Source organism: Ursus maritimus, unplaced genomic scaffold (genome assembly GCF_017311325.1).
Source record: "Ursus maritimus isolate PB19 unplaced genomic scaffold, ASM1731132v1 scaffold_17, whole genome shotgun sequence".
Classification (NCBI taxonomy): domain Eukaryota; kingdom Metazoa; phylum Chordata; class Mammalia; order Carnivora; family Ursidae; genus Ursus; species Ursus maritimus.
The window spans coordinates 50,163,625-50,190,862 of NW_024424119.1; the positions used below are offsets into that span (position 1 = coordinate 50,163,625).

Sequence of the window (27,238 nt, forward strand, 5' to 3'; positions counted from 1 at the left end):
ACCTGCGAAATGGGTATTTTTGAGGATTAGGAACATGGAAAACTCTCAGCACAAGATCTAATGTATAACAGTCACTCAAAATATCATTGGTATTAATGTACCCAGTGGAATGAGCACTTAAGTTGGGCCCTAAAAGTTAAAGGAGAATTCACAAAGCAGGCTTTCTCACTGGGCAGTTTCATTGTTGCCTCAACCAGCAAGCAAGAATCACTCTAGTGCCACCCACTGTTGTTAACAAAGATGCACCAACACCTCTCAGAGCATTAGTTAAAGCCAGGTTGCCCCTTGTTGCTGTCAAGTTTGAGGAAGCCTTCTTCCATTCCTTTATGGGGTTCTGTTAATGTGCCTCAGCCCATTGGACTAAATTGGGATACTATCTCCCTTTTGTCCCAAACTTTGTTTTTGTTTTGTTGTCGTTTGTTTGTGTTTGTTTGTTTATAGTAATCTCTGCATCCATCATGGGGCTTGAGGGACCCTGAGATCAAGAGTAGTGCTCTTTCGACTGAGCCAGCCAAGTGCCCCTGTTCTAAGTTTTCTGTGCAATCTTCTCTTTAGCCCCATATATCCTGAGTTAAATGTTTATGTGTCTGTCTCCACAGCCAGCCTGGAAGTTTCCTGATAGAACCATGGCTGACACCTGATTTGGTTTATCTAGTCTCCAGGCCCAACACATGGATGCTTGTTGGATCAATGAATTAATGAGCCTTGCCACGGACCACGGTGAGACAGGCTTCCAAGACGTGGGTGGGTATGGGGAAGAGAGGGCAGACAGAGGGCAATCTTGGCATGGATTAATCTTAAAAGGAAGTTAACTGGTGCACAGGGACTTTGCTGTCATATTTTCCAAATGCTTATAGTTCTCTTAGAGCTAATGATTGTGCACATCTTTCTGAACTTGGAAGTTATCTGTGACTCCCGTTTCTCTTACAATGCCACATCCAACAAACCAGCAAATTCTGCAGCCTCTACTTTCAAAATAACCCAACATCTTCCCACCACTCTTAATGACAACTGCCTGGCCTAAGCTACCATTGCCTGTCACTAGACTGTTGGTGTCACCTTTTATTTTTTTAAGATTTTATTTATTTGTCAGAGAGAGAGAGAGAGCAGAAGCAGGGGGAGCAGCAGGCAGAGGGAGAAGCAGGCTCCCCGCTGAGCTAGGAGCCCGATGTGGGACTTGATCCCAGGACGCTGGGACCATGACCTGACCCGAAGGCAGCCGCTTAATCTACTGAGCCACCCAGACATTCCTGGTGTCACCTTTTAAATCACCTCTCTGCTATTAGCTCTTATTCCCATGTATTCTCAAGACAGCTGTTAAAGGGACCCTTTTCAAACTTAAGTCAGCTCATGTCACTGCCTAGAATTTCCAGTGTTGTCCCATGAGGTAGACCACATCCTTTCCTCAGCCTACAGCAGTCCCTCAACTCCCCACTTCCATCTCATCTCTTCTCACTTTTTTTTTAAAGATTTTATTTTTATTTATTCATCAGAGATAGAGACAGCCAGCGAGAGAGGTAACACAAGCAGGGGGAGTGGGAGAGGAAGAAGCAGGCTCATAGCGGAGGAGCCCGATGCGGGGCTCGATCCCATAACGCCGGGATCACGCCCTGAGCCGAAGGCAGACGCTCAACCGCTGTGCCACCCAGGCGCCCCTCATCTCCTCACCTTTGCACTCCAGTATGACCTTTATGTTTCTGGAATATACCAAGTCTTCCCTGTGTCTGGGCCTTTGCGTGGCTCCCTCCTTCACTTCTTTCAGGTCCTTGACCAGTGTCACCGCCTCAGGGACATCTCTCTTGACCACTTTATCTAAGGTACTGCCAGGCACTGCGTGGTTTTTTTTATACCCTCAGCATGCAGTCATCCCTGACATAGACTTCTAAAATTCTGCCTCCATGACTGGGAGATCCACAGTCATAAGCAGGGTCATTATTTCATTCACCAGAACGGGCTATTTCCTTACTTGTAAAATGGGCATTTCTGGTTTAAAGTTCCTTCTGACCAGGAAGTTCTGGAGATATGAATTTCTGCTGTCTTGTGGCCTTCCTGGGTCACAAAGATTTCTTTCAAGAAATGGAGCTGAAAGGCAGGTGGGCTTTGCCTGTTTCCAGGATCCCAGAGACTTTTATTCAGCACCTGCTTACCAGCATAAGAGTCTGTATCTTTAGCACCCGAGGTTAGGTAGCATCATAACCTGGCAATAATTTTTTTTATCTGTAGACACAATTCAATGAAAAGTATTTGACACAATAAAAACGAGTCACATTTCATTAACTATTAAACTTTATTAAAGGTCAAAGTACAGGGGCGCCTGGGTAGTGCAGCCGTTAAGCATCTGCCTTCGGCTCAGGGCGTGATCCCGGCGTTCCTGGATCGAGTCCCACATCGGGTTCCTCCGCTGGCAGCCTGCTTCTTCCTCTCCCACTCCCCTGCTGTGTTCCCTCTCTCGCTGGCTGTCTTTCTGTCACATAAATAAATAAGAAATCTTAAAAAAAAAAAAAAAAAAGGTCAAAGTACAATTAGGGGCACCTGGCTGGCTCTGTCAGTAGACCATGTGACTCTTGATCTTGGGGTTGTAAGTTCCAGCCCCACGTTGGGGGTATAGATTACTTAAAAACAAAATCTTAAAAAAAAAAAAAAAGTACAATTATATGAAAACAAAGACCCAATTTAATCTAAGGTTAAGGCCTATTAACAGAATCCCTCAAGTAACTGCCCAGGCACTCAATTCTGGCACCAGAGTCGTCCTTGACTCTGCCCTTAGTCCCCCCACTCCCATCTTTCTCCATATCATATACTCTGGGGATTCCGCTTCCCACCAGGATATACCTCTCCAGCCAGGACTGACTTCTCAGCCCCCAGGACCTCGCCCTTCCCGTCAGGATGGTGACCACAGGGTCATCTTCCTCTCCCCATCCCCTACCAGCCAGGCCCAGGTGACCACTACACTCGCGGGGCCAAGTCCAAATGTTTTGTCTTGTCAGCACTTTGGATACACTTTAAACGTCTTTAAAGGCTCCCAGTCTGTTAACAATAGAGTCACTGTGTACAAGGCAGAGACAACTAACTTCCTCTGAGCTCTGTGGTGGAGTTCAAGGTTCCTAAGATCCGAGAATTAGGGTCCCCACCCCCTCCGTCACTCCTAGAGGTATAAGAACTACTCAGGCCTCAGCTCGAAGGTTTTTTTCTCAAAGAAGTCTGCCCAGCACTCGACAGGCAGAGGCGGGAGCCTTCTTCTGGGGGCCCGTGCACAGTCTAGGCAGCGAAGACCCCCCGCGTCCGCCGCTGTGTCCGCGCAGGCCCCTTCCAGGGCCAGGAACTCCTTGGATTCAGAAGGGAAGCTGAGCGCAGTTATGATGGCCACGATGCTGGGCCTGCGCTGGGACGGAGTGCCCGGTCCTCAGACCGCAGGAGTGAGGTTCCCCGAAGATGAGAGTCCGGCTGGGAGCTGTCCGGGTGACTACCAGGCGGATTCCCAGCGCTTCCAGCCACTCCCCCCCAGGCCCCTCCCCTCCCGCCCACAGGCACTTCCGGTTCCGGCGTGGCCCGGAAGTGGGCGGGCGGCGGCGTCTGCGCGCGGAGGAGGTGGAGGAGGTGCCGGGCGGCCGCTTCCCGCCCCCGAGCCTGAGCGGGTGCCGAGCCGGGTAGAGCAGAGGTCGGAGCCGGCTGAGCGGGTGCCGAGTCCCCGCCATGGCCCGGAACACACTGTCCTCGCGCTTCCGTCGGGTGGACATCGATGAGTTTGACGAGAACAAATTCGTGGACGAGCAAGAGGAGGCGGCGGCGGCGGCGGCCGAGCCAGGCCCGGACCCTAGCGAGGTGGACGGCCTTCTGCGGCAATATCCTTAGCCAGCGCGGTGGCCGGGCGCCCCTCAGGCCGGCTTCCCTACTCCTCTCACCCCGGGGCCCCTGAGGTCCATCTCCCAAGTCCCTTCCGATCCGGCTCCCCTCGGCCCAGGTTCCCTTACTGCGGGTATCCCCCTCTTCCCTCTGACTCGGTCTCCCCACTCTCCTTGTCCCGGACTCCGGCCCTCGGATCCTCCCTCAGCAGCGCGGCCGGTAGCCCCTGGTGGACTCACCGGCTCGCCAGCCCCAGAAGCACGCCCGACGCGCTTGCAGCCCCGCAGGCCCCTCACTCCTCCGCGAGGCCTGCCCTCTTTCCTCCCCCTCTGTCTCCTCATCCCCTCAGACTGGCCGTTCCTTGGGCTCCCCATCACCCCATCCCTCCCTTGCAGGAAATGGGGCCATTCTCGAGCTAGATGGGCGGGAGGGGCCGAGGTGAGCCCCGCTGAGTAATTGAGCGGCCTAGGCGGCTCCCGGGCACAGTCCTCTTGGGCCAGCTTGCAGCACCACACGAAGATAGGTGGGTGGATGGCTGAAGGGTAGAAGGGACCCAAGGGGGACCGAAGGCTGCAGCCTTAGTCGGCCCTGAGGTCAGAGATTGTGTGCCTCCCACCCCGGAATCCGTCTGACCCTCCAGCTTAATGCCACTCTTTTCCACCTGTTCTCAGTTTCCTATGAACACCCTGGGCTGTGGACCTTGATGGTTTCAGCCACGTTCAACAAGTGAGTTTTGGCTCCCTCCCCGAAATAGCCTTCTTGTGCAGGAAGCAGGGAAAAACTAGTAGTTGAGAGCTAAGAAAAACCAGACAGCATCAAGTGAAATGTGAAAGTAGAGCCTCATGACTGGAAATGACTATTCTTGTGGCCACATAAAGCAAGCATTTAGAAAACAAGATTAAAAATAGAGGTGGTTGTCACAGCCTGCTCGGTCCCTTAGCAGTTTGAGCACAGGAAACTGACTTATTCTCACAGGAAGGATTTTTCTTTATTCAAATGGTGTTACAGGAAGTGCCTGCCCCTCCCCCGCACTTGCCAGGGCAGGGTTGGAGGCTCATGCTGTATATAAATCAGGTTCTGGGTGTTTAATCAGTTGACTCAGCTTGGGAAGTCAGGCCCATAGACTACCTTAGGGAGGAGTCCTGCAGTGTTCCTCCAATGTGCCTTTGAAACAAAAACCAGACTTTGAATAGGAATGTGTTTTCAAAGGTGGGGATTCAAACTTGTATTTCCTGCTCCATCAGGATCACCCTGCTTACCCCATTGCTGAAATGGGGTCATGAGAAGGATTCTCATGAGGGAAGATTGATTCTGCAGTCTGGTGTAGGACCTGGCTTATGGGCAGGCAGTACCAGAAAGGCTCCAGGGTCGGGCCTGCGGCCCAGGACCATCCACACAGATGGGGAGAACAAAGTCTGGTTATCTGCTGTCTTAGTTCTGGTGCTACAGGGGCTTGTTGCAGGGCATCTCTTGGTACGCCCCCTGACGAATGGTAGGTTCCTTGAGACTGCTCAGAGGCCGAGGTTTAGCACATCCAGTTGGTGGCAGTTTCTCCACTAGTGACAGTGTCAGAAACCTTGTTACTGTAGACAGTCTACCTCTTGGAATTGGGGAAAGTGAGGTTAGCAGTGAGAACTGAAATCCTGACAAATGTGGAGCCCAGGGAGGGAGGAGGCAGGAACTGGTACTTACTGAGTCCCTACCATGTGCCAGGTGTTGGACTTACATTAGATCACTGAATTTAAACTGTAGAACAGGCTTTTAGGAGTCTTAGAGGCCAGAGGATTCGGGATAGAGATTAATTGATTGGAGTGGGGGAATGTAGGGGAAGGCCTGTCCTAGTGCCGTATAGGGCATCAGATCATGGTAGGAGATCACTCCGATGAACTGGAACATGAGCCGTGTATCCACGCGGACCCAACTCTATCGTGCAGTAGTTGTGTGACTTCATCCCTCTCTGAACCTCAGCATCCTGTTCTGTGAACAGGAGGGGAACCACGCTGGCCTTACAGGTTCCATGGGAGCATCACAACAGCATTGCAGAGGCTTCACAGTGCTGGCCACACAGCGAGTGTCCTAGACGTGTGGCGTGGGTCTTTGGGTAGAGTGACAGCAGGGGATTGGAGAAAGAACTTGCCTTTGGAGTTGGGCATACTTGGGTTTGAAGGCCAGCTGGACAGCTTAGCTTTTTGACCTTGGGCAGGTCATTTCCCTTCTCTGAGCCTCAAATTCATTGCCTTTCAAATGAGAATAATGCTTCTTGTCACAGCATTGTTAGCAGTATTGGGATGACATGTGGAAGCACCTGAGACCTTGTAGGGAGTTTAAAATACTCGTTCCTTTTCTTCCTCACTGAAGAACCTTCTGGTCCTCAGGAGCAGGAATCTGTCCAAAGCAGTGGTTTTGAACAATTTTGCACTCTCTCCTCCCCCTGAAGAAATTTGGCATTGTTTGGAGACATTTTGATTGTCACAACTTGGGGAATGCTGCTGGGACCTAGTGGGTGGAGGCCAGGGACAGACCTCACATCAGTCGTGTGGTCTAAAATGTTAATAGTGCTGTGGTTGAGAAGCCCTGATCTAGAGACGAGGGGCAGCGGTCCCCAGCCTCCGCAGCCTATTCTGTAAGCCGAGCACAGAGGCCAGCTTGATAAATGTGGTGCACTCCCTGCTCCCCAGATCTCCCCAAGCTGCTGAAGGCGCTGTATCCATCAACACCTATGGCGAATGCTTGGTAGATTGGCACTACAGAGGTAACTAAAGCCGTGACTCTTTTTGCCGCCGTGGACTAGTTACCCTGCCCTTCCCCGTCCATCCCTTGAATGATTTTGTTTGCCAGCCATGCTGGTTAAAGAGCGCCGGCCTACATTTCTTTCTAAGCTGCCAAGACTGTACTTATTACTCGGGGATGCCAAATCAGTTCCAAGGTGGAAGTTATCAGTGCTTGCTACCACACCGGCCCTTGCCTGGCTGAGGAGGAGGGATTGCAAAGCTAGCAGATACAGGGGGTGGGCTGCCTCTCCACTGCGGAAGGTGGATCAGGGCCCAGCAGGGTCGGGGAGCGCAGCAGGAGTGGCCCCTGGGTGGTGGGGGCCCAGCACGGTCAAGATGGAGCCCACACTACGGGTGGGGGCTCTGGAGGCTCTGTTCACACGTAGGTATCGCACAAACAGGAGTGGAGACCTGATTGGGCAGAAGCCATTCCATGTTCTATTTTTGAAGCTTTTTGGCTGAAGCTAGTGTTTCAGATGAGGAAATGAAAGTTGGCTGATGTAATTCAGTTTAAAATAGGTGTCACCTTTGGGGACCTAACCCAGATTGTCATTTTCTTTTGAGTGCTGTGGATTCAGACCTCAGCAAAGAATGTGTCAGGATTGCAACTGAGGTTGAGGGGAGTGGGGAGGATTGGCTCATATTTTGGGGTAAAGCTTTTAGATTAATCACTGTCCCTCCTAGTAGCTGTTGGGACGTCACAGACCTGGGTGGGTCTTGGAAGATAGACGTTTTAGCACATCTTAATTTCTTTAGCAGTTGAATCGATAGAACATTGGATTAAGAGTTAGGAGACCTGCATTTGTGCCTTTGTCCTTCCCTTTTGAGAATGAGAAGGTGAGAGGGCTAGTGTCGCATCACTCTTGTGAGGACCCAGCAGGGCAGACACGGTGCCCAGTACCAAGCCATTGCAAGTGAGCTCAGTGTTTCTATTCAGGTCACGCCGAGAGGGCACTTGCTTTGCTCATGCCTTCCAGGGCGGGAGGGACGGAGTGTCCACACGTGTTTTGGGGGTGGCAGGAGGGCCTTGCACAGTTGGCAGTGGTGCCCTCTACTCGTGGCGCAGCTCGGGAGGGCTACAGGCTGCGCTCTGGATGGGCTGTGGCCTCACCTGAAATCTGCAGTGGGGGGCGGGGGGGTACGTGGATGTCATTTTACTCTTCTCTCTCGAACTGTTTGTGAAATGAGTTCATTAATAAAAGCGTGGACACGCTTGAGCCTAACCATCCTTAACCGGTGGTGATGCACAGGGGACATGCTTCGGGCGTTCCACGCAGCCTTGCGGAACTCTCCCGTCAACACCAAGAATCAAGCCGTGAAGGTAAAGGCGGTGGCGCTGCAGCTTTGCTGGGTGGTGCCGGCCCGGGGCTGAGATGGTCTGTGTGTCCAGCTGAGTGTGCGCTCCCCGGGGCTCCAGACAGCGTCTGTTTCGCGTCAGCCTCGGTGAGGCTTTACTAAGGGAGCGAGCTGGCACTGGGCAGTGCTTCCATGGCAGCCTCCTGGCACTCCTGCCATCAAAGCTGTCAATGTTTATAGTAAAAGCTCCCCGAAGAAACATTCACGCTTCCCCAGGGCCTCATGGGGTGAGAAGTCGACCCAGCCCTTGCTGCTTAGCAAAACTATAAATTAGCTTTGCCACATGGGACTTAGCAGTGTTTCTGCTTTAAAGGTTATTGAATAGGCTTTATTTGCATAAGGATTTTCAATGCTTTTAAGATTTCTTGCCTTTTAAAAACAAGGTGAGCAGATACGTGCTTTATTGCATCACAACTGTCTGGAAGCTGTCTAAAATTTGCTCCAAGGAAAGGGCTCTCTCTGAAGCTGGGGTTTTGCTGTCTTGTAACAGCATCTTGATGTGAGCAGTGGCTGCACCTCTCAGGGGGATGGAAACGGCCCCTCTGTCATGGGGGTGAATGCAGAGGGAAGCTGCAGCTTTTCTTAAACCTGTTAAGAAACTAGACCTCTACAGTTGTGATCTTGGGGAGGCCTTGCAGGTGTCCTCAAATCAGTGATGCCCCTCTCTGGTAAACCACTTACCCTCCCCCAAAGAACTGGAATAACTTAGTGGCCACTTAACTTTGTAACCGTCCCAGACAAATGAGAAATTGGGCCGTGTTTCTGAAGCGTTCTCACCACTCGGTCTGTGCCTGTGGTGGCTGTCTTGGAGGCTGTGGATGTGCCTGGGCTCCGGCTCTGGGTGTCACTCCCTTTCTCTCTCCTTTACAGGAACGAGCCCAGGGCGTGGTGCTGAAAGTGCTTACAAACTTTAAAAGCAGTGAAATCGAGCAGGCTGTGCAGTCGCTGGACAGAAATGGCATTGACTTGCTAATGAAGTACATTTATAAAGGGTTCGAGAAGCCCACAGAAAACAGCAGCGCAGTGTTACTCCAGTGGCACGAAAAGGTACGTGAACCCACTGCCCCCGCAGGCGGCCCAGCGCCTCGCCCCCACCCCGGGCTCACATTAGCAGGCCCGAGTTTCCGAAACAAACAGCCCAGTCTGCTAGGCGTTCGAGAGTAAGGGGCTACACCTAAAACAACCTAGGACGTCTGGTCACTTCTCCCGTGGAAGCACTGGGTAGGGGTTCACTGGTTCTGGTAGTTGTCGTGGCTCTAGCTGCTGACCGATGCTGGGCATGTCATGGGGCAGGTGACGTGGCATGGCGAGACACGGAGTCCCAGGTGGGAGGGAGGCAGGCGTGCCTGTGGCTGGGGCTTCATAAGACTTGGTTTGCCTCAGTGGTGGCAGCTGCTTTGTCTTGGTGAAGGTGGTGGTTTGGGGGGGGGGGTGTCTCAGGAATGCAGGCTGAACCCTCCGGCTACCTGTCAGGGCTTCCCGCCCGGGCCTCAGCCTCCCTAGGCCAGAGGGGCAGTGGCAGAAACCTGGATGTTCGCTGAGTAGGGCTTTCGTCCACCGGAAGCACAGGGAGCTGCCCTCTGCTCAGCTCGTTACAAGAGCAAGGCATTTCATTTAGCCACCGTCCCCCTGCCCTGGAGAGCTGCGGGAAGCTTGCTCGTCGTTATCGGAGACCAGGCGACTACGAACACCATGTCCTTCCCAGAAGGCTCTGTTGAGTTTTGAGGGGTCAGCCACGTGGGGAGCCTCGGTGCTGGCTGTGATGGTGGCCTTTGGTCCTGTTGCTGGGCATTCTGTCCTGCTCGGCCAGAAGGTGAACGGGGCTCAGAGAGGGGGTGGTGGCCGTGCTACTCAGGAACTGAGCAAGCCCTCTGCCTGGTGTGGAGGCCAGGTCCTTTGGTCCCTTTAAGCGACTGGTGCTGAGCCCCATTGGCATTTCTAAGGAGGGCTTGGGGAGGCAGCTGTGACGGGTCCCATGTACCCCGGCAAGCTGGGCTCCCCCTGGGCCAGCCGGGTCTCATTTGACTCCTTTCCTTTTCCTGCCCCCACAGGCATTAGCAGTAGGAGGACTAGGCTCCATTATAAGAGTTCTTACAGCAAGAAAGACTGTTTAAAAAAATACAAGGACTCATGTTACCTTGAGAAGAATTTTGGATGCACAGGCTGATGAAGAAGGGATTGACAATGGACCGTCTTCCTAGGAACTCCCAACTAAACTATTTCAGGACATGCATCCGCTGAAGTGTATTTTATTTTCAAGGTGGAGGGAGAACTCGTCTGTTTCCTAAATCCTTTGCAGGATCTGATAGTCTATGCCTTTGTCCACGAGTAACACAGAACTGACGTCGTAACTGTCTGCCAGAGTGGCTGGCCAGCGTCGGTCGGGCGCACCTGTGTGCTCTGTTTCGCACGGGGGAGGGACGATCTGGGCAGGCGCAGATCCAAGGGCTGTGGTAAAAGGGAGAGCTTGTTTTTTTGAAGTAGTAAAACTCTGAGGGTTTGTACAGACATCCCGTCTCTGCAGAGAAGACGGGCTCTCTTGGATTCATTGTAAAGTGCCTGCTGCATCAATAAAGCTCTTGGCTTATTAGTATGTACTTTGCGGTGTGTTTCATGTACGTAAAGTGAGTAACGAATGGGATGGTAATGAATGAGAAACTGATGTGGGGGTGGGCGCGTCCCTGCGGAGCAGATCCCGGTGGGGGGGCGGGGGGCGGGCGGCGAGCGCGGCCCTCTCTCTGCCACAGTACCTCCGGCCTGGGCTCGGTGCTGCTGGCTGCTGTGGAGAGAGTTTGCCAGATAACTATTTATTGGTTTTACTCCTTTGATTTGTATGTACTTTTGGAGCTTATTTAATAAAGTGCCAAACATTCAATAATTGATCTAGGCTTTAAAAGTCTTTAGTTTGTGTGACTACACTCGGAATCTTTTGGGCGTGAGCCTCAGAAGGGCCCGGTCCCCATCTCCTGACGCTGGCTGGGGTTGTGTGGTGGGAATACCCTTACTGACATGCTGACAAGTTTTTTTTTTAAAGAATTAAAAGCCAGAAACAGGTACCATCAGCCTATAGATACAAAAAGAACATTTTGTTCCATATAACACTGACAGCCAGCTGCTTTGAAGAGCAAGATGTTTTTCTAACCTTTTAAGCACATGGAACTGCAGTTTGCATTCTGTTAAAGGACCCATTGATGTGGTCCTTGGAGAGAAGACATTGACCAAAGTGACACAAGCCTTCCAATTCCTCTGTAGAACCCCCACCATTCCTGGGAAGTAGGACTGGGCTGATGGCTTCATTAAATTACATATATTTACCTAAATCTGGGGGGGGGTGCTTTCTGAAAGACAAACGTTCTAGAGCTGTCTTCCCTTGTCCCCCTTTTTTGTACTTGCTAGGTTACTGGTTTATCATAAAAGGATGTACTTAGGAACAGCCAGATGGAAGAGATGCACTGGGGAACGTAGGGGGGAAGCACATTCCAGGCATGCCACCCTCCCCCCATCTCTGCTCCCTCATCAGCCCAGGAGCCACTCTCCCCACATCTCTAATCACCAAACTGGAAGGTCTGTCCATGAAGTTTGCCTTGGAGTATTAAATACGAGATACAAAGTACTACATTTCATTAGTCAAATACTGACACCCCAGACTATCAAGTAAAACCCACTGTAGTTGCATCTGGGTTAAAGAGCTTTAATCAAAAAGTGACACAAATGAATTTTCTACAGCGGTCTTAGAGAATATAATTCCTATTTACAACATGGAGAGAGATCCAAATCCAATGCTCATATAAAGGGCTGTACATACTATCACAGAACGTTTTATACAAGTCAAAGTGCATCAAATCACTCAGGATATTTACTCCACTCTTCCTCTTAAAGCTGAAGGGAATTCGACATGCAGGAGGAAAGCCTACTCAGAGTGAGTCCTCCCTAAGCAAGTCCGGGCTGAGTGAGCCACTCGCTGTGGGCGGGGCAGGCTGAGACCAGCCGGAGGGCTGGAGAGGCCACGGCGGAGCGGGGACGGGGCTCCCACCGCGCTGTTGCTGTCGCAGCGGCCGCTGGCAAGCCCTGAGCCACCCGACCGTGGGGATTCTCTCCTGGAACAGCTGGAAAAGCTACCTCTTACCAAAATTACAGAACAGAAGGAACTCCTGTCTTGTGTCCCCACCAGATAAATGGACAGTAATACTCTCAACAAAGGAAGGCCATCTGCGGGGCGGAGCCACGGGAGGGGCTAGGTAACCGGAGAACGGGTGGCTCGGGTGGCTCGGGTGGCTCGGGTGGCACGGGGCCTAGCTGGGATGACGGTGATGCTGCCCTGGCTCAGTACTCCCAGCTCTGGAAATGCAGTACATTTAACTCTGCAAATGCTTGTTTTCCTGTGAGATACATTTTACATATTTTAACCCTACGCATTTTTGAGAAATGTAACTTTACATCATTGGCTAAGCGGGAAGAAATTTAGGAGCTCCAGTTACTAACTCAGCTTTTTATCGAACCAGTGAAACTTGCATCAGATGGAATCAAGTAACAGTCTCTCTTTTGAGTCCATACTGTGGCTTATGGAGGGCAAGCACGGTCCCGTTCCTTAATAACAGAACAAGTTTTCACCGGTCCCTACCAGAGCCATCGGCGTGCTGTCATGCACTGCGGCCGTGCCGTATGTATCTGAATGTAGTGTTGTCTTAAATATGCAGGGGTAGGGGTGGGGGGAGAGGTGGTGGCTCCACATGGAAGGCAGACGGCTTCCGGTGTTTTGGTCAAGGATGGGGAGGGACAGCTGCTGCTTCCCCTGCATGGAGCAGACCGCCCTTAACCGTAGCAAACGCGTGGTTACCATTTGCTTAGTCTTACAACACAGAATTAAGAGCAGAGCAAATGAAATACCAACACTGCTTCAGGGGCAAGCAGAGACCATAGAATGCTAGTGAAATTAAAAAAGGGAAAGGCATTCCAATCTTAGAAATAATTTCCTCTTGATGCTCCGATTTGCCTTTAAGAACACCAATTAAATGGACTTTATAATACAGAGACATGTTTATAATAGTGAAGAACTTTAGCTATAAAAAATAGTTTAAAATGGTTTACCAGCAACCTATCCAAGACAAGTACATTCATTAAAAAGGCAATTGAGTGTATTTGGTACTAAGGATCTTTATATATCTGCTAGTTTTCTTCAGTAAAATGAGATACTGTCAGAAAGTTGCATATTCTTGAATCCACACCGGCCCCGAGTACGGTAAAGATGCGCACATCTAAAGCTCTGGGTGGTTTGAGAAACAGTGAAATAACGTTTTCTTGAGAGGAAGGGTTAAAAAGCCTCTTCTATCTCATCTGAACCCAAACACGCCTACCGGGAAGGGGAATTTCTGAAAGCCCACCCCAGTGAGCTGGCTCTGCGTGGCCGAAGCAGGTGGGTCTGGCCTGCTGGACCCCACCTCAAGGGGCCGTCCTTCCGTCCAGCGTCATCACTACGGGGTGCATCGGGGGCGCCTCTCCGCCAGATGCTGCCGGCTTCAGCTTTAAGTGCTCACGTGGCCGCTCAGGGGACTCAGGTGCGGACGGCGCTGGCCAGAGCTGGGGTTATAGCAGCACTGTGGAAATGTGGGTAGTGCCAGGACCCTCCCGTTTGGGGAGCACAAGGACACAGGGTCAGCCGCCTCCTGAGGTTCAGATCAGTCTGTCGGGAAGGGCGCCTTAAGTCTTGTAAACAATGTTTTGACGCTTGTACAAAATACTGCAGTTACAGTGATTAAAAACCCACCCGGACTGGCGTGTCAGTGTTCTTTTCACAGAAAAAGTGTCATCGCGTGGAGCTCCGCCTGTCGGTGCTTCCATCTAGGTCCACGGTATCCGCGGGTTGGAGATGGACGGCCGGATGCTGCCCTTCGGGGCTGGCTTGGACCCAAACCATGACATCTGTGTTTGAAACAGAAAGGGCTCCTGAGATGAGCGTCAGGATGAGGTGCAGAGGAAGCTGATGGCCCCCCCGCCCCATCCCTGAGCCGCCCCGCGGCCCTCCACACCCCATCACGCCCGCGGTGAGCTCGCAGTGAAGCCGCTGGGTGCGGTAACCGGTCTGCAGGGCAGGAGCCCATCCCAAGTATGTGCGCGGAGCAGGAGAACCCCGTGGTGGAACTGTGGGTAGTTCTGCCTCAAATTTGTTTTCTCTTCTATCCCTTCGGCAAGTACTTTCTGAATATTTTATTTTTTTAAAAGTCTGGATGCCAGGCCAGACCCGGGGCTGCTGACGTTAGTGACGTCAGTGAAAGTGCCCGGGAAAGCACGAGCCTGTTGGTGGCGCGTAGCTGGGCAAGCGGGCTCCCCGCCACCACCACGCTGGGCTGGCTGGCTCCAGTTTCTAAGAGCCCACGGCAGGCCGGCGACCTACCTTATACTCCAGGGTTTCTTTGAGCATGTTCTCTTCCTCCTGTGAGAAGTTCAGCAACACTGACACAGCTTTTATAAGGTGAAAAGCCTGAAACAAAGGAAGTTTTGCTGCCATGGGCTTTGGTGGTGGCGGAGCGGGGTGGTCGGGGGTCTAAATGGCAGTACTTCCTGGGTCTGCTCCCGACTGGTGAGCAAGGACCACGGGGAGAGTGAAGGGCTTTCTCAGGTCTGACAATGACCAGTTCTTCCCCCTGCCCCCTTTTCCTTCGGGAACTGGCGAGATCCCCAGGACATCCACGCAGCAGCTGCCCTGCTCTCCAGCAGACGCAGGAATGTGGGGCAGATTCAGGTCCCTGGACTCTGCCTCGGCGTCCCCCCACCCCCAAGCATGGCCTCCCAGGGGGCCAGTCCCCTTCTCGGCCCCCCTGCTCGCTGCAGTCAGCAGGTCAGGGCCAGCTGGAGAAACGACCAGGTGCCCACACTGGTGGGCAGATCGGAACGTGGGAGAGGAAGAAAGCAACGGACTTGGGGGGAAGCCACGCGAGGCTTGGACAAAGGAGCCAGGCACTCAGGACCCAAAAGGCAACTCAGGAGCCCTTTACCTCAGATTCTCGACAGGACATGAATTTCAAAACCACGTGTTTAAGGTATTCAAAGTTGATCTCGCGGGCATCAGTCAGGTCGGTGTTATTCGTGACAGAAGGAGCCATGTTTGGTATCTCAGGGCCAGGCTTGTCCCGGACTTCAAAGAGCTCATTGTCCGGTCTGATTTTCTGAAAACCCAATGGAAAGAGGCTACACTGAACCCCCGAGACAGGTGTGAAAATCCCCCGGGACACTCACCCGGCCCGCGCCGTGACCACCCGCCGTCCTTTCCCAGCCTGGCACACGGTAGCGAGAGCGGCCCCGTGGGTGAAGGGAGCGCCTTCTAGTGTCCGAAGAAGGCTCAGCCCCTCCAGGTGGGGTGGCCGCTGATGAAGGAGAGAGGTCATCAGGGAAGTTCAGACATTTCTTTGACCCCGGTCAGGACACCTCTGGGGCAGGGAGCACCGCAGAGGCGCTGCTCTCCTAGGCCTGGGCACGACCCTCTGCCGTCCACGCACAGCGCACAGATCGCGTCACTGACTTCTCGAGCACCAATGGGCTGGGGGAAGGAGGGCACACGCCCGAAGTCACACAGCTACTTTGCAGAGGCGTGTTCAAGCTGGCAGGGCCACTGTCCCACCAGCCAACATCTGGCTTTCCAGAAACCTCTTGCAATCAACGGGGGTGGGAGGGGGTGGGGAAGCATCATCGGGCACGAGGCAGAAGAGGGGCACTTACCAGTTCCTTCTGGAGAGTCTTTTTGAGTTCCAGCATCCTCTGCTGCATCTGCTTTATGGTCTGAGACAGAGCCCCGCCCCCCACAAAAAGCCATTCGTTAAACGCACTTTTCACTGTCATTAGGGAGCAAAGGACAACAGAACAGCCAGCCACTGCCTTGGGCGCCCCAGACACCTGTTCTAAGACCCTGCCCTGTATCCCAAGAGGCTTGTGTTGTCACACCTACGTGCTTGGGGCTCTTCCCCCCTTTCTCACTGCTCTGCTCCGGGCCCCACAAAGGGCACTGTCATACTCCCTGTGGAGCACTTGGGCCCCAGGACTGCCCCAGGCTCCCCCAGGGGCTCGGCCCTCAGGACAGCTTCTCACGCTTGCCTGTGGAAGGAGCGCAGCTGGAAACCCCTCTGGACAGTACACTTCGTCCTTCAGAATTCTATTTATGTGCCATGACCCCGCACCGCTGCTCTCCTGAAATATCATTTTCAATGCTTATTTTGAACACTGTAAGACAGCACGGTTGTTCCGTCCCAGATTTATCTATTCTTACAGTTTCTTTTATTTACTTTCAGTGAATTTAATTAGTATTGAACCTTAAGTGTAATTTATTACACACTCCAGTAAGCACTAGAAGGGCTAACCTCTGTTTTCCCGAGGAAAGCATTTACTGTATAGCCAGCAATACAGGAAAGGAGGTTGAAAAGAAGTTTCTCCCAAGTATCATGACTGTAACATCAGCATTAGTTTTTCCTGTGGACTTCTAGTCCATGTCACCAATCTTGGGTTGAGTAGCTAGAATTTTTTTTTTTTAAAGATTTTATTTTTGAGAGAGAGAGGGAGGGAGGGAAATAGCGCACGAGTGGGGGGGAGGGAGAGGGAGAAGCAGACTCCCCGCTGAGTAGGGAGCCAGGCACTTGATTCCAGGACCGTGGGATCATGACCTGAGCCGAAGGCAAACACTTAACTGACGGAGCCGCCCAGGCGCCCCGGCAGCTAAATTTTTGAATAGTGTTTTACATTTATCAGAGTTTCCACAGGTTTCCACAGTTTTCCTCTTTTTTTTTCTTTTTTAAAATAAGCTCTACACCCAACGTGGGGCTTGAACTCATGACCCCGAGATCAAGAGTCGCATGCTCCAACTGAGCTTACCAGGTGCCCCCTTAATTTTAACTTTCAGTGTGACGGTAAGTCTTGGGGATGCCCATGTCTTTCAGTGGGGCTGAGCCTCCATTTTTAAAGCGGTGGTCAGCTTTGCTTTCTCCAGGGGTGTGTTCACAGTCTCCACAGAATGAGATGGCTCTGTCAGAGGCTCAGCTCCTGTCGAGCACAGTAAATGGACTCCGACACACCCTATTTTATAAGTGGTAACGTGTGGTTTCAGTCTGTTATTCTCTTGGCTGACCACCAGGCTGGCCAATCCCCTGAAAGTACATTTGATATGTTACCTGATTTTCTAGCTTTTTGGCTCATGGATTAATTCATCTAACAAATACTGACTGAGTCCCTACTATGTAGCAGATACTGACCTGGAGCCTGGGGAAAAACAATAAGCAAAACAAGAAAAATGCTCTCAGGAAGGAAAAGTGTCAATCACCAGACATTTAGTACATCAGAATGTATTAAGAGGTGTGGAGAGAAAGAGCAAGGTAAGGGAAAAGGAGGTTCTGGTGGTGAGGGCTGCCAAGGGTAGCAGGGAGGCCTCTTTGACAAAATGACACCATAAAGGAAATGAGGGAATTGCAGGAAGAATCTTCTAGGCAGAAGACTCAGCAAGTGCAAAGGCCCTGAGGCAGGAGGGTCCTTGATATTCACAGAAAGGCAAGGTCAATGTGACTGAGAGGGAGTGCTGGGGGTAGCAGAGGGGGTGCAGTAAAAGCGGTCCTAAGGGGCCACACAGGGCGTTGTGAGCCACTGCAAGGACTTGGCTTGTATACAGAGAGGAAGTCTTCAGACGGATGGAACCCTGGGGTGACAGGGAAACCAGTTAGAAGCCCAACACCAGCCTGTATGGGAGAGACGATAATAACCTGACCCTGGGTGGCGGCGATGGTAGGGATGGGGAGCAGCTCAGTTTGGGTGTAGCTTGAAAGGAGCACCAAAAGGACCGGCTAACGGTGTGGCTGTTACTTGCGGAAGAGACACCAGGGTTGAGAACGACAGCAAGATTTTTACTTTTCACGCTTACTGAGCTAAAGGGCAGCAGCCGGTGCTGAGCAGCGGGGTGAGTCTGAAGCTTGGTTTCGGGTGGTCTGAGTTTCAGATGTGTTTCAGACACTGCCCTGGAGGTACAGAGACAATCTAGGGTTCCGGGAGCCGTCTGGGCTTGTGAAAAGGACGCGGACGCCCGCAGCGTGCAGCAAGGGACTGAGTGCCATTAGAGAGGTCTGAGGGCTGGGCCCTGGGGCACATGTGTTTGTGTGCTTTTCTATATTTTATATTTCACAGTAAGGTTAAATGTGTGTGTGCAAGAAAGAGAAAAGAGATGAGCACTTTTTCCTTTTGTTAAAGATCTAAAAAAATACACACCCTCAGGCACACACTCCGGAGGCCAGAGCAATGAGCAGCCAGCACGCTTGACTTCCCAGGGCCCCTGGAAACCAGGGTCGGACGGACCCCGCACCTGCAGGTGCAGAGGCCGCGGGGTGGGTGCGATCATGACATTTATTAAGCCGCTGCCAAATACCAGAAATGTACAGGCCAGCTTCATTTCGAAACGAACGCTTCATTTCATCCCCCAACACCCCCTCCCCCCGTAAAACCACCTGAAGACAGGCGACGCTGGGTGACTCACGGCCGTGGAAAGGAAGTGAGAGGTAAGCTGACTGGTCCAATAGGACCCACTGGTGACAGCAGAGGTGGCCGTGAACATCTGAACTCACTACTGCCCGAGCTCTAACACTCGACACGATTTCACGTGGAGGGAGGCGTGAAAGGAAGGCCGCGCAGGTGGAAATCCAGGAAGAAGGCCTCTGACAAAGAGGTGAGATCTCCCCTGAGACGTGCCCAGGGGCATCCGCAAAACTCTCTAGGAAGGGCCCGAACGGTTTTAGGCACAAATACCGGGAAAGCGCAGGCAGATAAGCGGTCGAGGTACAGAGCACCCTCACCTTATTTTTCTCCGCAAGCTGCTGCTCCAAGTCCTGTTTCTCCTTCTGTAGCTGCCCCAGGTCCATGACCCCCACCTCGCCATTTGGGATTCCCTCTGCGGCTGGAAGCTGGTACACGGGGTCCTGCGTGGCCCTCGAGGTTACCTACAGACCGGCGGCAGCAAGTTGAGAGCCAGGACAAAGTAATGGTCAAGCTAAGTGGCGGGTCCATGGGGAAGGGGACCAGATCGGTTCCAAAGGTGCGGACCGGTGAGCCTGAACAGGCAGCTGGCCGGGAACCACACCTGAGCCGCGCAGACCCCGATAATGCCTTCCAGAGGGACGCTCAGCGTTGCACGCAGCGAGCGCGCTTGGAAGGAAAGGGCTCTCACACCCTGACACGTGGTGCGCATTGATGGGCTCCGCGACACCCACAAGCTCTTAGGCAGCTGAGCACCCCCGCTTTAAAGAGAGGAAGCTTGAGCACGGGGAAGCGACCCGCCCGACACCCCGGAGCTCGTGAGCGCCAGCTGTATCTTCCTCAGCTCCTTCCCCCGCCCGTGTCTTCCCACCGCCTCCTCAAGGCTGCGTCCTGCCGAGGCACACACTGCTGCCACCACGCCGGCCCGCGGCTCCGCTGGGGACTTACGTGAGGCTCGGGCACTGACAGCGACAAGCCCTGCTCCGGGCTGGGCAGCCTTAGCACACCGTCTCTCGCAGCCGCCTCGGACTCCTCTGCCCTCAGGCTCTGCAGGGCTTCCAGCTCACTCTGCAGCTGGTGCATTTGCGACAGGGCCGAGTCGTGACCTAGGCCAGGCAGAGGGGGGCACCGTCAGCCCGGTGACTCCACGCCACTTCCGGGCAGGGGTACCGGGTGGGAGCAGGTCAGAAGGCTCGGCGGGGGCAGACTCCTCACCTTTCTTCAGCTGGAAAATCTCCTGCTCTTTCTGGAGAATCACTTCCGTTTTCTCCTGCAGAGTCTGCTCCTTCTCCTCTAGGACAGCTGTGAGGTTAGAAGCCTTGGACAGAAAGACCCAGATGACGAGGCTGGCAGAAGTAACCCTATACCCCCCAAAAGGAATCTCCACTTTTCCACTACCCAGGGTCCCCCATGAACCCCTCCCTGCAGTCCACAGCCTGGAACACCCCCGAAGCTAAGCTCTGCTCGTCTGGACACACACGGGGCCAGGGCCTGCACGGCAGCCACTGTCCTCGCTGCCCACCTGGCCTATGCTGGGCCTACCGGCCATGGGGCTGCTCGGCCCGGCCTTCCAGGTCCTGAGTGCCCGCCACACGCCTGGCATTTGATACACGTGACCTTGTCACATGTTTGTTATGCCTCCTAAAAGGTGTAATTATCCTAAAGTCTTTTCAGGAGCAACTGAGGCTCACGTTTGTTAAGGACTTACTGAAGGCCTAGAGCCCATTAACCACCAGGTCTGGGACCTGACGTTGAGTCTCTCTGAAAAGGAAGGCACTTCCCACCCTCCCCACCGACAGCTCAACTGATTACGATCTTGGGGCCCCTTCACAGAATTAGAGCCCAGTAGGTACTCGGATGGGGGCTTTTCCCCAGGGGAGATTTAGAACAATAACTGACCATCACAAATCAAAAAAGGCCTATCCTGTGGGGAGAAGATTTCTTTGTAACACTTTTCTCCCACCTTCCTAGAGACCTCAGGGGAATCACTCAGNNGATGGCATTCCTGAGACCTAGGTGCACCCCCTGTCCTGGACACACGGGGAGGCAGGCTGGTCCTCCCTGAGGCTGGGACACCCCACCCTGGGGCCCACATCTCGGGGTCAAGCGGGGCCTACCTGTTGCTGGAACTCTTCCCTCTGCTTCCGCACCTCGTCTAGGGCTTGAGCCATGGCGACGCTCACAATTTCTCTTTGGCTCCATTCTTCCTACAATCCAGAAAACGGGTAGGAGATTGGGTCTCAAAACTCATTTCACAGCTTTTTCGCAGCATGCTACCTGAAGCCCACTGAGGGAACAGGGTCTTAACAGGGTCAAATTAACGTCCTTCCTGCTTCTCGAGGCTCCCGGGCTGCCCTCTCACTGCAGTGCCATCTGTATCCCTCTGGGATACTGTCCTGCTGGGCAACGCACCGAGCACTCTGCAGATGGGCACACCGTGGAGGGTCGGTTATCCCCTGGGCACACCAGGCAGTTCTTGGGCCATGGTTAGGGGACCGAGAACTCGAAGAGAAGAGCTGGTCTAATGAAATCAACACGGAAGAATAAGAAAGATCGTCAGGCCCACGTGAACGGACTAGTGGACTGGAGCAACCCAATTACGGGAAAAATAAGAAGCAATTACTGAATTGTAATAGGACAGAATGCCACAGACTCAGCAAAATTATTCATTTTATAGGACAGAAAAAGGCTCTGAGAGGTTAGTGTGCCTGAGGTCCCACAGCTAGTGGGATAGCCAGGTTTCAAGCCAGTTTGAGCTCAGAGCCAAGCCTTTGGATGTCAGACTCCTACCACCCAGAAAATTTTCTACGCTGAGCAGGGCTGCCTTCTCAGCCTTCCCAAGAGCACAGAACTATCTCCTGACAAACACATCAGTCCTCTTCCCTGCGACAGATGGCACGCTCACTGCTCAGTCCCCAGACTTCTCAGGTGCCTTTGTTCTGGTCAGGGACATCTGTTTTTCCAGCCTACTCAGGACTGCCCTATTTTTGGGGTAAGAGCCTCGTCACTGCTCTTCCACCTGGCAGTTCCATGTGGTTCCGGTAGGGCCGCCAGTGATGATGATATGTCCATTTTGTGGCTACAAGGATAAGAATGTGATTCAGACCTGGCCAATCACAATACTGGAGCCCCTTGGCCAAACTGACTTGTCCAAGGGGTGGCTCTGTCACCTCAGATGGGCCAATCAAAATCCCTTTTTATATCCGAATCCTTTTTTATATGGTGAAGCCTAGGGGGAGAAGCTCTCTTTCCTAAGCTGGCACGTTACCAGCTTGGAGCTGCTGTGGTGATGTCCAGCCAATTTGTAGGCCGCAGTCTGCATCATGGAGAAAAGCAAGGCCAAGAGTTTGGTAACTGACAGGGCAGGAAACAGCATGATGCAGGAAGAAAAGAGACCTGAGGCCCCCCCTGGTTCTGGTCGGACAAGTCTTTCTGGTTCTGTGAGCTACTTATCTGCCCTACGACACCTCCCTTTCCACTGATGCTGGTACAAGTTGGTTCATGGAGGGAGAGGCCAGCCTCCTGGCCAGGGGCATTCTGGCTCCTACTGTGGAGTTGTCAGAACTGACCTTCCTTGAGTCCATCTCTAGTAAAGACGAGAAAAATAGCTGCCTGAATTCAAGAGGAGGGACCTTGCCCGACCCCAGACAATGGCCCTCACCAGGGGAGGCTCCACTGCCGCAGGAGAAGCAGCTCTGAAACCCTGCTTCTGGGGGGGGGGGGGGTTGGCAGAAGCCTTTCCTGGGGAGGGGAGAGGAGACATCATCTGACAGCTGATGTCTAAGAGGATGGCAGGCAGACTGAGTGAAAGCCAGGAAAGCAGGTGAGGGCAGGAACCAGAGACTCAAAGCCCCTCCCTGCCAGGCACTGCACGCGGGACTTTTCCTCAGGGTCACACGGATCCTCAGGCTAATCCTCTTGAAGGCAAGGGTGAATATGTTCAGTTGAAAAAAGGAACCTAGATTCCCTCAAGAATCAGCCAGTGAGGAGCCAGCCGGCACGCGGAACGGAGTCCACGTGGCTCCGAAGTCCTCGCTGCTGCCGCAGAGCCACACCCGCCTGGGGCTGTGGATTCGAGGCCGTCTGGCACGGCTCAGCGTGGCTGCGCCACCGGGCTCCCCGCCTCCGGCAGCTCTCTGCACCTGGGAACAACCTCCCTGAGGGAATTCTAAAGATGGATGCCCCTAAAAATAGTGCTTCACAATACCTGAAGCAAAGACGGGCAGAATGAGAGAGAGAGAGAGACAAATCCATGATCATAGCTGGAAGATTCGGCACACTACCCTTACTAACTGATGGAACAAGAAGACAAAAAAGAAAAATCAGAAACCATAGAGAAGATCTGGACAATACTCTTACCCAGCCTGATCTAAGGAGTGCATATGGGATGCTTGCCCCTCACAGCAGGGGTGCCCTGAATATTCCCCGAGACGGACCACAGGCTGGGTCATAAAACGAGCCTCAATGAAGATCAAAGAGCTGAAATCAGCTAGTGCATTATCTGACCATAATGGTACTAAACTAGAAATCAAGATATTGAGAACATTCCCCAAACAGGTGAAAATTAACCACACTTCCTAACAGCCTGTGTGTGCTGATTGTTAAGTTACTGCCTATCGACCCTGGTCCCCCTTTTATATTCTTTTTTTTTTTAAAAAGATTTTATTTATCTATTGGACAGAGAGAGAGACACAGCGAGAGAGGGAACACCAGCAGGGGGAGTGGGAGAGGGAGAAACAGGCCTCCCGCCAAGCAGGGAGCCTGACGCGGGGCTCGATGCGGGGCTCGATCCCAGGAACCTGGGATCACGACCCAAGCCGAAGCAGACACTTAACGACTGAGCCACCCAGGCGCCCCGCCCCCTTTTATAGTCGGCTTTGCCCTGCTACACCTGAGACTCTGCAAACCCCATTTCTGCTCGTCCAGCTGGTTCTATGTGAATCTCTGCCCACAGGAGGAGCTCGAGGGAGCCTGGAAGGCAGGGGGACAGAGCAGAAGACTCGCTCCTTCCTGTCAGCTTCCTGTTTCTGTGCGCGACGCTGCTTCACCGGGCAGCAGCAATTTCGTCCTGAAGCGGCAGGTTTTCTCAAGACATGGGGCTGACTCCATTCACTGCCTTGTTCCCCGGACACACACCAGCACCCACTGACAGCGCCCCCCCGGCTCAGAGGTCGGAGTGTCATATCTGTGGGGCTCTTTGTGTTAATTCCTAAGATTAATAATTCCGCCTTTGCTTTGTTCCCTTAGTTGCAGTGGCTACCTTCGTGATAGCTTATGACTATTTCTGTGCTGGACTAAAAACCTTACACGAGAACATAAATTCTCACTCAAATAACTGGTATGGTTCCTTTCTCCTGACTGGACCGTGATGGACACACTGCAGGACAGATTTTCTGTCTCTTCTTGTGTACATTAGCTGCAATGATCATTGCTCTTCATGCTTTCTTACTGCCTCACATCTTCAGTGTGTCTATCTAGAATCTTCCTTCACCTGAATGATGAGCTCTAGCACTTCCTTTAGTGCAAATCTGTTGGTGACTAATTCCTTGTTTTTGTTTTATTGGTTTTTACAGTTCTACTACCATGCTGTGTCTAGGTATAGATTTTATTTTATTTATTTTTAAAGATTTTATTTATTTATTTGACAGAGAGACAGCCAGAGAGAGAGGGAACACAAGCAGGGGGAGGGGGAAAGGAGGAAGCAGGCTCCCAGCAGGGAGCCCAATGCGGGGCTCCATCCCAGGACTCTGGGATCACGCCCTGAGCCAAAGGCAGACACTTAACGACTGAGCCGCCCAGGTGCCCCTGGGTATAGACTTTAAAATTTATCCTGGGGGCGCCTGGATGGCTCAGTCGGAAGAGCATGTGATTCTTGATCTCTGGGGTCATGAGTTCAAGCCCCACACTGGGGAAACATTACTAAAACAAAGTAAATAAGCTTTTAAAAAAATTAAAAAATAATGGGCGCCTGGGTGGTTCAGTCGGTTAAGCATCTGCCTTCAGCTCAGGTCACTATCCCGGACTCCTGGGATGGAGCCCGTCAGGCTCCCTGCCCGGTGGACAGTCCGCTTCTCCCTCTGCCCCTCCCCTGGCTCATCCTCTCTCTCTCTCCCTCTCAATAAATCTTTTTTAAAAAATTTAAAAAATTACATTTACCCTGTTCGGATTTGTAAGAATCCTCACACCTGTATCTGTGACTTCACAGCTTTCAGCAGTTTGGAAACTTCTTAGCTATTATCACTTCAATAATTGCTTTGGTCTCAGAGGGCCTGGGTGGTTCAGTCGGTTAAGCGTCCAACTCTTGGTTCCCACTCAGGTCATGATCTCAGGGTTGTGAGATTGAGGCCGCCCAGCGTCAGGCTCTGTGATCAGCACGGAGTCCGCTTAGGATTCTCTCTCCCTCTACCCCTCCCCCTGCTCTCTTTCTCTCTAAAATAAATAAATGGGGGTACCTGGGTGGCTCAGTCAGTTAAGCGTCTGCCTTCAGCTCAGGTCATGATCCCAGGGTCACTGGCATCGAGTCTGCATTGGGCTCCCTGCTCCACAGGGAGTCTGCTTTTTCCTCTCTCTCTGCCCCTCCCCCCAGCTTGTGCGCTCTTTCTCCCAAATAAATAAGTAAATAAAATGTTTTAAAAAAATAAGTAAAATCTTTTAAAAAGTAATAATAATAACTGCTTCAGTCTCACTTGTGTGCTCCCTTCCAAGTCCCCAATGACCTGGGATCAGGCACCCCCAGGATCCTGTCTTTTATCACGCCTTTTCTGTATTTCATTCTGTCCTTCCTTCCACTTCACACACTAATTCTTGAGTTCTAATTTCCTCTTAATCATATTGGGTTTTTTTTTTAATGTATTGTTTTTTAAAACAACTTTCCTGAAATATAACATACACTGCACGTATTTCAAGCGTGTGATGTGGTGAGTTAGTAAAATTCACACACAGTAAAAACCGTGAAAATACTCATTACCCCCAAAAGCTTCCGCATACCCTTTTGGAGTCTACCACATTCTTAGTTCCAGCTCTACATTCTCTGGCTCTCGTGTTCTGATTTGTTTCCCCTTTTAACATTGCTGTCTTTTAGTACAGTTTCCAAATCTCCGCTGAAATTTTCAATTTTGTCCTTTAAGCCCTTAAACATAGTCAGTGGTATAATATCCAAGCCTCCTAACAGATCTTCCTCCTTCTCTACTTGCTTTCTTTCCAGAACATTCTCTACAAAGAGCCAGAGTAATTGTTTTAAAACGAAACTTCTCCCTCAACCCTCTCAGGTCCCATCCCTCTTCAGGAGCTTTGTATTATCGCTCAATAAACTTTGCTTTGTTGCCCATCAAAACAAAACAAAACACCCCACAAAACTTCTCCCATCACTTCTTTGCTTAAAACTCCCAACTATTTCCCTGCCTGCCTTCTCTCATCTTCTGCCCCAGCCCACTAAGCGGCAGCCACACAGACCTTTGTGCCATTCTCTGAACAAACTAAGCTTTTTTCTGCCTCGGAGCTTTTCTATTTTGCTATTTCTTCGGTCTGGACTATTCCCTTCCCAAACATGCACACTGCTGGCCCCTTCTCATGATTCAGACTTTTGCTCAAGTTTCACTGAAGCCTGCTCTAACCTCCATATTTAAGAGAGTCCCCTCCTTCCTACTCTCTGTCCCTCGCTCTGCTTTACTCTCTTCTCGGCATTTACGCTTGTCTGCCATCTCTAGTTACAGGCTCCACAGGGGGGACGTTTCGCCCATATCCCAGCACCTACAGTGGTGCCTACAGGTCCCCCAACGTTTGTTGAAGGGATACATGAAAACAGATCTGGCTCCAAAGCACATGCTTCCCGCGCTTCAGCACTACGCGTTAGCGGCTACCTGACTTAGCAGCGACAATTACTGGAAGCTTGCTCAGTGCAGACCCTCAGCTACGGATGTTCTGAGGTCTCTGTCAAAAGACCCACAAGATCCGTGTCATGAGCAAGTTGGGCAAGTATGGCAACGATCCACCATCTAAGGGCTCCGATGCAAGGGGCAGAGGAGCCTAGAGGCCTCTAAGAAAGTGGCCGCAACTCTTTTCCCTTCGCATCCAGTTATGTCCAGACGGAGAAGCGGGCAACGTCTGATTAAAGCACCAGGATCTCAGAGGGGAAAGGGTAACAACCCAGCAGACAACTCCCTCCTCTCTACACACGGGCTCCAGCATAAACGGACAAGCTCCTTACGACCACTTAAGCCCTTGCTCTACTAATCCCACTGGAAAGATCAACAACACTGGTGCTTTGATAGCATGACTTTCGGGCGGCTGCTGCTGATGGCAGAGGGGGAGCTGGTTAAGTGAAGTCAGACCAGCACTGCCTCGAACGAGGTATAGAACTTGGACAAATCGCTTATACTCAGAGCCTCAAATGACATTAATTGCAAAATGAGCATAATTCTTTCTACCATCCTGGATCACCGAGAGGGCTTAATGAGGTGACAATTTCTAGCAAACATCTAGCAGGACTGTTGAACAAACGCTAGTTCATGCCTTCACTCTGAGTACAGAACGTTCACTGGGCTGCTCCCAATACACACGTAAAAGACAGGCACTGCTGTGACACGCAGGCACCGCTAGATAAATACCTTTAGCTTCTGCAGCTCAAGTTGGTGGTGCTGTAAAGAATGTTCACATTCACTCTTACTTTCCTTGAGGGCTGCATTTTCTTGCTCCAGCTCTCTCTGCAAGTTGAGAAAAGCACGTGTAAGAAGAAAAGGGCTTTATCCTATTTCCCCCGCACACAGTCCTACAGA

General features: G+C 52.0%; 2 protein-coding genes and 1 long non-coding RNA gene across 3 annotated transcripts in view; 1 reads left to right on the forward strand and 2 right to left on the reverse strand.

The window, feature by feature from the left end:
- Positions 1–2,273: 2,273 nt before the first annotated feature.
- LOC121103100 lies at positions 2,274–3,509 on the reverse strand. The gene is made up of 2 exons (XR_005835249.1): positions 2,833–3,509; positions 2,274–2,464 (listed from the first exon to the last, which is right to left on the reverse strand). It is a non-coding gene; the product is annotated as an uncharacterized LOC121103100 (long non-coding RNA).
- Positions 3,510–3,570: 61 nt separating this feature from the next.
- ARPC5L (actin related protein 2/3 complex subunit 5 like) lies at positions 3,571–10,567 on the forward strand. Its single transcript, XM_008698778.2, has 4 exons — positions 3,571–3,842; positions 7,863–7,935; positions 8,841–9,017; positions 10,022–10,567. The coding sequence occupies exons 1-4, from the start codon at positions 3,694–3,696 to the stop codon at positions 10,082–10,084; spliced, it is 462 nt and encodes a 153-aa protein (XP_008697000.2). The 5' UTR covers positions 3,571–3,693; the 3' UTR covers positions 10,085–10,567.
- Positions 10,568–11,647: 1,080 nt separating this feature from the next.
- GOLGA1 (golgin A1) overlaps positions 11,648–27,238 on the reverse strand; it is a 46,190-nt gene continuing 30,599 nt past the window's right edge. Inside the window, exons 15-23 of the mRNA XM_040631875.1 lie at positions 27,071–27,166; positions 20,582–20,671; positions 19,680–19,782; positions 19,413–19,570; positions 18,785–18,928; positions 15,684–15,743; positions 14,963–15,133; positions 14,362–14,448; positions 11,648–13,889 (exon numbers count right to left, since the gene is read on the reverse strand). Coding sequence (XP_040487809.1) covers positions 13,809–13,889; positions 14,362–14,448; positions 14,963–15,133; positions 15,684–15,743; positions 18,785–18,928; positions 19,413–19,570; positions 19,680–19,782; positions 20,582–20,671; positions 27,071–27,166 — 990 coding nt within the window. The 3' untranslated portion in view covers positions 11,648–13,808. The remainder of the gene's footprint in view (positions 13,890–14,361; positions 14,449–14,962; positions 15,134–15,683; positions 15,744–18,784; positions 18,929–19,412; positions 19,571–19,679; positions 19,783–20,581; positions 20,672–27,070; positions 27,167–27,238) is intronic.